The sequence below is a fragment of the Salmo trutta genome, chromosome 15 (genome assembly GCF_901001165.1).
Source record: "Salmo trutta chromosome 15, fSalTru1.1, whole genome shotgun sequence".
Lineage (NCBI taxonomy): Eukaryota > Metazoa > Chordata > Actinopteri > Salmoniformes > Salmonidae > Salmo > Salmo trutta.
Genome location: NC_042971.1, coordinates 12479409 through 12490896, shown reverse-complemented (window position 1 = coordinate 12490896; position 11488 = coordinate 12479409). Strand labels below are relative to the sequence as shown.

At 41.5% G+C, this 11488-nt stretch overlaps 1 protein-coding gene across 1 annotated transcript; it reads right to left on the bottom strand.

The window, feature by feature from the left end:
- Positions 1–6533: 6533 nt before the first annotated feature.
- Positions 6534–9962, bottom strand: pcyox1l (prenylcysteine oxidase 1 like). Its single transcript, XM_029690434.1, has 6 exons — positions 9606–9962; positions 9115–9321; positions 8691–8865; positions 8316–8527; positions 7803–7943; positions 6534–7668 (listed from the first exon to the last, which is right to left on the bottom strand). Exons 1-6 carry the CDS (start codon positions 9712–9714, stop codon positions 7007–7009), a joined length of 1506 nt encoding a protein of 501 aa, XP_029546294.1. The 5' UTR covers positions 9715–9962; the 3' UTR covers positions 6534–7006.
- Between the last annotated feature and the right edge of the window lie 1526 nt (positions 9963–11488).

The following is an 11488-nucleotide window of genomic DNA, read 5'->3' as shown; positions in this document are numbered from 1 at the left end:
CGCAAGTGAGAGACCACTATGATCACACACCAAATGTGTTTGATCGATCCCGGGAAAAGCGCAGGAATAGGCTTTTGTAGGCTACAGTCCAAGGTATGTCTTCCAATGGTGTGACTGCTGTCGGCATCCAAAGATTATCCAACTTGAATAAACGCTTGGAGGTAAGATGACAGCAATGGTGTAATCTACGGCGATACGGCTATCACGTATTATTGATGTCTAAATAGCGAGTTGATGCGAATCACACTGCTGCTCTCTCATTTAGCTATTTGCGCCTTACGGATTGTGGTTGTTGTGGATGCCTGTTTACAAATCCAAATATGTATTTGAACCCAATAATGGTTGAATTCAAGAAGTTTAAGCTGCCTGTCATTCATCGTTTTTTTAAACCAGTGAACAGCCAGTGAAAAATGCGCTCTTGCAACAGTTGCAAAGTGCGGATCCCAGTTTATGGAATACAAATGGGGCTTTTATTGCTAAATCCAATTCATACTGATAGACTTAAAGGGCCAGTCTGTAGTTGCTACATCCATTGACTTCTTTCCTTCTTAATGTGTTTGAGACAATCAGTTGTGTTGTGACAAGGTAGGGGTGGTATACAGAAGATAGCCCTATTTGGTAAAAGTCCAAGTCCATATTATGGCAAGAACAGCTCAAATAAGCAAAGACAAACGATAGTCCATCATTACTTTAAGACATGAAAGTCAGTCAATCCGGAAAATGTCAAGAACTTTGATATTTTCTTCAAGTGCAGTCACAAAAACCATCAAGCGCTATAGTGAAACTGCCTCTCATGAGGACCGCCACATGAAAGAAAGACCCAGAGTTATCTCTGCTGCAGAGGATAAGTTCATTAGAGTTACCAGTCTTAGAAATTGCAGCCCAAATAAATGCTTCACAGAGTTCAAGTAACAGACATTTCAACATCAACTGTTCAGAGGAGAACGCGTGAATCAGGCCTACATGGTCGAATTGCTGCAAAGAAACCACTACTAAAGGACACCAATAAGAAGAGACTTGCTTGGGCCAAGAAACATGAGCAATGGACATTAGACCGGTCCAAATTTGAGATTTTTGGTTCCAACCACACAGAGTAGGTGAACGGATGATCTTCGCATGGAGGAGGAGGTGTGACGGTGTGGAGGTGCTTTGCTGGTGACAATGTCAGTAATTTATTTAGAATTCAAGGCACACTTAACCAGCATGGCTACCACAGCATTCATTTTGCAGCGATACGCCATCCCATCTGGTTTGCGCTTAGTGGGACTATCATTTGATTTTCAACAGGACAATAACCCAACACACCTCCAGGCTGTGTAAAGACTATTTGACCAAGAAGGAGAGTGATGGAGTGCTACATCAGATGACCTGGCATCCACAATCACCTGACCTCAACCCAATTTTGATGGTTTGGGATGAGTTTGACCGCAGAGTGAAGGAAAAGCAGCCAACAAGTGCTCAGCATATGTGGGAACTCCTTCAAAACTGTTGGAAAAGCATTCCTCATGAAGCTGGTTTTGAGAATGCCAAGAGTGTGCAAAGCTGTCATCAGGGCAAAGGGTGGCTACTTTGAAGAATCTCAAATGTAAAATATATTTTGATTTGTTTAACACTTTTTTGCTTACTACATGATTCTACATGTGCTATTTCATAGTTTTGATGTCTTCACTATTATTCTACAATGTCTACAATGTAAATAAAGAAAAACCCTTGAATGAGTAGGTGTGTCCAAACCTTTGACTGGTACTGTACATTTTTGTCTTCTTCTAATGCCTCTTAAGGGGAAAGTAATCTAAAAGTAACTGAATATAATCAGTTTGGGTAATCCAAAAGTTAATTTACTGATTACAATTTTGGACAGGTAACTAGTAACTGTAACGGATTGCATTTAGAAAGTAACCTACCCAACCCTGTTTGTATGTATATTGTTAATCTAACTCAAACAATCTTTTCATAAATAAGCAAAATGCAAATTGTGTTACATTTAGCCCCGGTCTCCCATACTGCCTTACAGGAAGTGCTTGGGCACGTTGTGTTTCTACATAGGAGGTCCCCAAAATGTACAGCACAAAAAAACATCACAAAGTGGATTTTGTGGCAACTACACATATTCATTGTAACAGACAAGTTTGGTCAAATAATTACACAATACAACATGAGTTCTGAGAAAAACTTAAATCGGATAGGATGAGCAAGGTAATGTGCATTCAACCATGACTGAAGGTCCTATATCATATATTCAGAGAGCATTTTCCCAAAAAGGGATAGTAACTATGTGGGTTATTAAAAATAAATAAAAACTAAGCCAAGGATTCCATCTGTGGGAGGGTCTGAACTCAGGACTAGTCTGGAAACTCCGCAGTGCACAGCCTGCTTAGATCAGTCTGCTTAGATCTGCCTGCGCTCCCGGGACACAAGCCAGCTCACTCTCTCTCTCTCTCAATAGAAGAGACTATTACTCAGCAGTAAGAAATATAATGAATACACTTTCACTTTGAATGACACTTTGTATCTCAACTACTTGCCCCCTCGTTTTCAGATTCCTACACAGATATAGCTTCCAAAACAGCATCACTAGATGCTGCTCAGTGACTTACAGGCTGAGCAGAGTTCCATCTTGCGAGCTATTGCAGTATATTCATGACCTTTATTATCTTAGGTAAACCAAGTGGCAGATTTAAAGTTGAAAAAAGTTAAATGGACAGGTTTATAATGCCTTTGTTCTTGATCCTCCTAGGCCTTTCTCAGTCATTGAGGGCAGAGTCGAGGACAGAGTCAGGGCCAGTGGAATCACAGGTACCAAGTGGTGTCATTACTCAACGCAGGTCCAAACCGTGGATTCAGCTGGGAGAGAATAGCTGTCAACCAGCTGTGGAAGAACAGGGATGAGAAAAACACATTATGATAACATTGAGTCAATTCAATTATCTTATTCATAATGTACTCTCCTGATCTGCTTCAAGCACTCTTATCCCCTTTGTATTGAATTCATCTTTAATATGACCAAAGCTAGAACGTGGATCATTTTTTGATCCACTGATTAAAAACAAATTGTCAACATACTATAATAGTTAGTGCTATGGAGTGATAAACAAAATGGGATCAAATAGGTTGTTCAGCAAACCAGCCTCTCTTCATTATAATAGGGCAGCAGGTAGCCTAGTGGTTAGAGTGTTGGACTAGTAACCAAAAGATTGCAAGATCGAATCCCTGAGCTGACAAGGTACAAATCTGTCGTTCTGCCCCTGAACAAGGCAGTTAACCCACTGTTCCTAGGCTGTCATTGAAAATAAGAATTTGTAATTAACTGACTTGCCTAGTTAAATAAAGGTTAAAAAAAGTATGAATTCCCCAAATGTTATTGAGGAGACAAGCACTGTGCTTGTTTTCTACATTTGCCTTCAATGTTGTGGTCAGCTGCTGTCGTCAGCTGGTTCAGTAACACAAAGGCTCAGTAACACACAGACATAGGCAGCTCCACAAGCTCAATATTTATCAATTTGTTCGGAAGCACAGAGACCCTTACAATATCCATCAAAACACTGATAACTGGTAAGAGTGGTTTCATTAGGCTACAAGGTTTAAGTGGTGATATCTGTAAAATATGAATACAGGCCAAACAGGCACAGTGAACAGGTACTCATAAGTACTACCTTGTTGCGCAAGTTGAACAAACCCCCAATTAAAGAAGGGGATTTGTAACAAATATGTGGCTCATTGCATTTCCTCACAGTTTCAGGGCAAAGGTCCACAGTTTGATCCTCTTGTGAATCACACTAGTTTCTCCCACACTTGTATACAAAAGACTATTCTGTTTCTTTCACATTCTTGGCAGAGCTATGGGTGACATGTAGCCTAGTGGTTAAGAGCGTTAGGCCAGTGACCAAAATGTTGCCGATTTTAAAATCTAGAGCAGACTAGGTGAAAAATCTTTTGATGTGCCCTTGAGCAAGGCCCTTAAACCCAATTGCTCCTGTAAGTCTCTCTGGATAAGAGCGTCTGATAAATTACTAAAACGTGAACCAATGAACACACATGATATCTGGTATTTACTGCCTCTTAATGCATACAGGTGGAACAATATTGCACACCTTCAGAAAGTATTCATACCCCTTAACTTAGTCCACATTTAGTTTTGTATTCAAAATGTATTACATTGATTCCCCCCCTTCACCCATCTACACACAATACCCCATAATGAGAAAGTGAAAACTTGTTTAGAAATGTTTTCAAATGTATTGAAAATGAAATACAGAAATAGTATTCACACCCCTGAGTCTATACTTTGTAGAAGCACCTTTGGCAGAGATTACAGCTTTGAGTCTTCTTGGGTATGCACATCTGGATTTGGGGATTTACTCCCATTCTTCCTTGCAGAGTTTCTCAAGCTCTGTTAAGTTAGATAGGGAGTGGCAGTGAACAGCATTCTTCAAGTCTTTCCACAGATTTTCAATGGGATTCAAGTCTGGACTTTGGTTGGGCCACTCAATGACTTTTACATTCTTCTTCTGAAGCCATTCCAGTGATGCTTTGGCTGTATGCTTGGGGTCATTGTCCTGTTGGAACGCACATTACATTATCACCCCAGTCTAAGGTCGTTTGCACTCTGAAGCAGGTTCTCATCAAGGATTTGCCTGTATTTGACTCCATTCACTGTTCCCTCTATCCTTACCAGTCTCCCCGTTCCTGCCGCCTAAAAGCATCCCCATAGCATGATGCTGCCACCACTTTGCTTCACGGTAGGGATGGTGTCCGACGGGTGATGAGCTGTGCCTGGTTTTCTCCAGACCAAAGAGTTACATTTTTGTCTCATCAGACCACAGAATCTTTCGCTTTATGCTTCGTCTTTCACATGCCTTTTTGCAAACTCCGAGCATGCTCTCATGTGCCTTTTTCTCATGAGTGGCTTCCGTCTGGCCACTCTCCCATAAAGCCCAGATTGGTGAAGTGCCGTAGAGACTGTTGTCCTTCTGGCAGGTTCCACCATTTCAGTGGTCATTGGGTTCTTGGTCAATTCCCTGACCAAGGTCCTTCTTGCTTGCATAGTTTCTGCTCTGACATGCACTTCTTATTTTTCTTCTTTGGTATTATGACGGTCCGCAAACAAATATTATAGTTGCATGCCGTATGACTGTATTGGCTGTGTTTCAGCCTACTATTCTGTAGTATGAATACATTACACTTTCTGACATGCACTGTCAACTGTGGGACCTTATATAGACAGGTGTTTCTTTCTAAATCATGTCCGAACAATTGAATTGACCCAAGGTGGACTCCAATCAAGTTGTAGCGACGTCTCAAGAATGATCAAAGGAAATTGTATGCACCTGAGCTCAATTGGCGTGTCATAGCGAAGAGGTGTGAATACAATTTGTAAATGAGATATTTCTGTATTTAATTTTCAATAAATTTGCTAACCTTTCTAAAAACCTCTTTTCACTTTGTCAGTATGGGGTGTAGATGGGGTGGAAAAAAAGTATATTTAATCCATTTTGAATTCAGGCTGTAACACAACAAAATGTGGAATCAAGGGGTAAGGGTTAAGAATACTTTCTGAAGGCACTGTATGCTTGCCTGTCACTGCTCTGTCTTTAAAATATTTCAACACACAAGTTGAAGCCTGTGATACACAGCAAAACCTCCATGAATTCCGTCACATGGTTATACTTACAAGTATCAGCAAACTGCAGTCAATACTAGCAAGATAAAGATGACCCTTTGAAAAGCAGACATAGCCATTCAAACAGTAGTACAATGGAAGTGAAGATTAAAACCACATCATCAAAAAGTTGCCCATAATAATAACTTAATTTGCTCATTTCATAAACCTTTTGTGATGTAATATCAATATTATGCAATAGAATCCTACATTTAGCCAAGACTATTTTCATTGTCAACTCATTTACATTTCCTGCACCCTAGAAAAGGAATTCTGCCATACTAGAGGCTAGACATTCGGTTTGGTCCCTTGGGATTAAACCATTGTACCACCCCTTCAACAAATGACCAAAACAGAGTAAATACAGTACAACCATAGGAATGGCAAAAGCCATGTTGCGTCTTAAGATTTGTTTGTTAATTTAAGAATGTGGATTTAGAACTACATTAGACTAACTTCACGAGAATTACAGTATCTCTGTGAGAACTACAGACAAATCAGGAATCAGGTCACGTGATGAAGTGCCTATGTCAAGAATCATAATGTATAATGTAGCCTATTGTTGATACATTGTAGTAATGTGTAAATAATGAATGCAGTTAGACTATTATATTTGTCATTAGAGATAACAATGTTCCAATTTGTCACTATGCAGCAGAGATGCAACTATGTAACAACTATGCAACAGGCTTCAAGCATTGATGACTGTAGCAACAGAAGAAGCTGCTTCCAGAGGGAAGTTCCATTTTAAAACTCAGTTTAAAACTAGATTGCATGCACACCATCGCCAAATGGTGCATCAGAAAGTGAATCGAAATAACATTAGTAAAGATGACACAGCGCATTTTAAAAAGGATAACACATGACAGAGCAAACAAATTAAGAACCATTTTAATTTCTTGTCAGGCAAACACGTGTACAATCGGTTAGTTATTACTTGAACTCATGAAGAAATAAAAGCAATTATTAAAACTGGCCTTTAAATCAGTGCATTAATGAAAGTAGCTTAGTTGAGTAAATCAATTCTAACCATATTGTATTTGTTTATCAGAATGCAGTAGTAAGCCTTATGACTATAAGCATTTAGTTTGAATAAAGTCCATATTATTTGCATATCAAGTCAAACCGCTGAGAATGAGCCACTTTCCATGGAATGCAACGTGGCATTAAATTAAAACATGTTTTATTTTGCATTGCAGCCAGCAGCAGTAACTTAATAAAACACAACTCCTTAGAGTTAGGCATCATGCTACTACATCATTGTATTGCTGGCAACCTTTCAGCAAGGTTCCATAGAAACAATCCCCGCAGCTAGCCGGCGGAGCCTGAGTCTGCGGAGTTGAGGTGTCACAGCTCAGTCTTGATCTTGTGCATCAGGTCTTTCTGGTCGACCATCTCCAGCTGCCTGCTCCAGCGGTGGTAGGCCAGCAGAGCAATGTTTTTGGCTGCCACTGAGCTCATTTCCATGGCGCTGCCGGCCCACTCAATGCCGTTGAGGTAGTACAGGCTGTCGTGAAGGACAACTGGCGGCAGGTCCTGGGTGCTCCCATAATGTGGGTAAGCCTGCCAGTCTGTCACCTGCACAGAGTAGTAGGACCTGAACAGCGTCTTCAGCGCTGGCTTATCTAAGGGTTGGGGGGAGAATACCTTGTAAACACCAGCCTCCTGGGGCTGCTTGCGGCGGAATCCAGTGCTGATGTTGACGGGACAGATGCTAGCAGCACTGTTGAAGAAGAGTCCGGGTGAGTCTGTGGTGAGAACACTAGCAAAGGGGAAGAGCTTGGGGTCTGGGAAGCCAAAGTAGGAGCAGTTGAGGTAGCCGTGAACGATGGAGGCCACTGTGTGGTGGTAGGAACCAGCAATATCAGGCAGCTGAGGCTCAAAGCCCTGGAAGGAGATACCTGAGCCCACACTGGACTGCAGGGGAGTCGCCACCACCACAATGTCATAGAACTCAGATCCTTTCTCAGTCAGAGTGGCATAGTTGAGCTGATACTGGGTAGACTCTCCTTCAATTCACGTAAAGAAATAATGACATTAGAGCAAGTAAATGAATATGTGCTGAAACGCAGTTTTGCGAAACATGTCCGTTCACCGTGGTTTACACTATGTTATAAACATAAATCTATGTTTAGTCACTTACCAGCTGCATGGGGGGAGATGGTTGTGACCTGGGCCTGGATAAGGTTGGCCTTAGCCAGTTTTAACAGCCCAGAGCAGACCAGCTTGTTCCCTCCCTCCACTGCCCACAGGTTGGCCTGTGCACCTGCCAATGACACGGCACCTATAACACAGATTAAAACATGTGACCATGATGAGCAACTGCAGCGGTAGACCGGCAGAACGTTATGACCTGAACGGCACAACAACAACTACAAATGTACTTCAAGTTCCTACTAATGCTGCGACGACACCATTATCGCTACATTTTTTTCCCATGGCAAAAAAATGAAAACGCGAAGCAGACCTAACTTTTTGGTCCTTTAAAAACCTGCTGTATGTAAAATATTGTCTGGTATAGCTTGGATGTTTGTTTTCAACATTCCAACATTAGGGCTGTTTTCCTAAAGAAGTTAAATCCACTTTGTGTTTTGTTTCCTTGCCACGATACTAATGAGTATCGCGATACTGGTATCCTCCTGGCCTTAGTTCCTACCGACAAAAGCTGGTATGCTGATATTCTGTCCGTAATTGACCCTCATGACGGGGGCGATGACTTCGTCAATGAAGCGTTGTGATACGCCCAGCTCCAGCAGAGACTCAGAGAGAGAGCGGTGAGTCATATTCAGGAACCCTGACCCGCCCAGGGAGTGCAGCAGCTCCTCCACTGAACTGAAGGCATAGCCATGGCCCTGGTACTTATAAATCCTGAACACATAGACACAGAAAGGAGAGAGACAGATTGTATAGGGGATGTAAAGGCATGTTGAATAGCTTGACAGCGCTCTGAAATCAATAGTAAATCAATTTACAGCGAGAAGGATTTCCTCTGTCTGTCTCGTCTGAGCTCTCTTCCCTTGCTGCCGCTCACCTCATGAACTTCTCCATGATCTCCTCCACCCACATCTGCAGGCGGATGAAGCTGATGCCGTAGCGCCACCACAGGCGGAATAGATCCAGCAGGTACCAGTCAGTCTCCTCCAGGATGAACTCCTCCCCGTTAAACACAGCCGTCTTCCCTGCCACATTCTTACGATACTTAAGACCTGTAACAAAAATAGAATAGTGTGATGGGTGGAATAGCATACCGTAGTTACCAGCAAAGCAGTAAGCCAACGGAAGATTATCCTACAACCCTCAGTTTCTCCTCTGCTTTGATGTCCATGTAATGGCAATGAACAGAACACCTTTTTGTCTTTGTGGTCTTCACTTGTACTTTCTCAGAGGGATCTGGACAGATAAAAAGCGGTGGTACTAAAATGTACCATCTATGAACAGGACAGCGATGGACCCACCCAGTTGCTTGACAAAGTCCTGCATGTGCAGGTTTAGGGAATGGATAATGGAGCCCCCGGACTCATAGTCCTGATGGTTCACGGTGACTGTGGCCAGGCGCCCTCCGACTGTCCCCTTCTCGAACACATCAATGTGCACTTCTGGCCCGAAGTGCTGCCGTAGAAAATGTGCTGTGGCGGTCCCGCCTATCCCAGCGCCTACAATGGCTGCGGACATCAGAAGAAACACATCAGTAAGCTACAATTTAATGATCTGTCAAAAAAAACAGGTCATCCCCAACCAGGGAATTTACATGGCAGTTTTGGTAGCTATTCCATTTCTCTGTGGCTGAATAGCCCTCTGAAAGAGCTATAGGCAGCTACTAGGCTAATTTGTCATTAGCTAGCTAGCAAACCCAACTAGCTAACGTTAGCAGCACTGCAAGCCACACATGTCCTCAAAACTATAGCTAACTTACATTAGCTAGACAAAATAGAGCTAGCTACTTTACCTATTTTTGAAGGTGGAGCACCATCAAGTTGTGCAAATCCAGAGTCTCCTAGTGCCAAGATTGACGATAGTAATGTTAGAAGAAATCGGAAAGGAAGACACCAGTGCATGATGCAGGAATGGATGCTAGAATTGTGATGCGACAGCCAGCGAGTCACTGCATGTGTTGTCTGTCGCCCAAATACGCCAATTGCGAATGAAATTAGTTATCAATCGTAAACGAAAGAGGCACTATATGATTATCCCCGTAATAGAATACACATGTAAAGTATGTCAAATTTTGAGATTAATACAAAAAACGATTATGAATGGTTTATACCGTTGACAAGATGTGGATCAATATCCGGCAACATTACCACGTGATCGGGAAAAGGCTGTTAGCTCGACAAATGGCATTGCACGAGAGCATCCTTGGCATCTCAGTGACCCAGGAGCATCCCCACCCTCGTCTTCAACATCGGGAAGAACATTTCACTGAATGAGTATAATCTAATCCGAGTTTTCCATTATAATCTAATCCGAGTTTTCAATTTTCCATTGTGCTTTATTGTCCATTGAAATAAAATGATCAATCAAATGCTGGGGTTTGAACCAGGCTACCATTGTCATGAGATAAATACACAATTATGTATCTGTTTTTTAGCCTACTGTGACGTGCTAGTATCAAGTGATGCATATAAACCCTGGATTGTTAATGCTATGTATTGGCTACTGAGAGGCTTTGAAGCCAACAGTCGGCCTTATTGGCCCTCCCCAGGAGGTGTCCTCCATAGGAATGAATGGAATTCTACAGTATTTCAATTAAATGTTTTAGTAATAAAAAATGTTATACTATAAGATGTTTATATATAATATTATGTTTAGCTCACATAATATAATTTAAAAGTATGCATTAAGATGTCTGTAATAGTAGAAATGTAGCAAAACGAATATAGGCATTAATAAATTAATTTATATAGCTTCCAAAATATTTTTACAACGTGGGGAGTGCCAACCTGGAGATGCGGTGGCTTCAACACAGCAACCCTTAAAAGTAATCTAGTGTATATATAAATTATTGGTAGTAACCTAAGTTTTGGGCAGTGTTTCCTGTGTAAATAGTTGTGAACCTGTAGAATGTATAAATCCCAAAACAGTCAGGTTCAGGCGAAAGCTTTCAGGGGAGGTTCTGTGTTTATAGGCTGTGTGGGTTTGCTTTACTAGTCTTTTGTGTGAGAGCAACCATTTTGTGACCATGCTGTTTTGAAGAAGTGTTTGGAGTTGTGGTCAAGATTTTTTGGGGGAGAAGGTATGTTTGTTTATTTGCTTGGTTATTTGTATCAAGGTTTATTAAATGATAAAGGTCAGCTTGTTCAAACAGGTTTACAGTAAAACACATACAACTACACAAAAGGCTTCTTAGTTCTTTCACTTCCACTGCATATAAGTTACATCTTTAATTTAAAAAAAATTACCATTGAACAAATGTAAATATTGCAGATTTTAGGCATACCTTTAAAAGCAATCAGTTCAATATCTAGACATTTCAAGGTTATTTTCCTATGAAATGTTGGGTGCAAAAGGGACAAGAACAACTAATCAGCCATTTGGGGTAAAGAGGGTGTGTGCCTCCTGTTTGAAATACGCCTGTGAGGTAAAAGTGGGTCCTTGGCAGAGTAGCATGCTCTCTGATCACGTTGTCTGTCTGTGTGGGAGGAGATGGCAGCTGTGTGACCTTCTGTAGTACCTCACATCGCAAGACATGCATGATTCTCCCCGTCACACACGTCTTGATATCACAAGGTCAACAGGACTCAATCTCAATGGTTTCGGGGAGGGATATTCACAGGTACTGTGCAAGGACATTTTGCACCATATGTTGTTGCCCACTAAACACTTATTGAA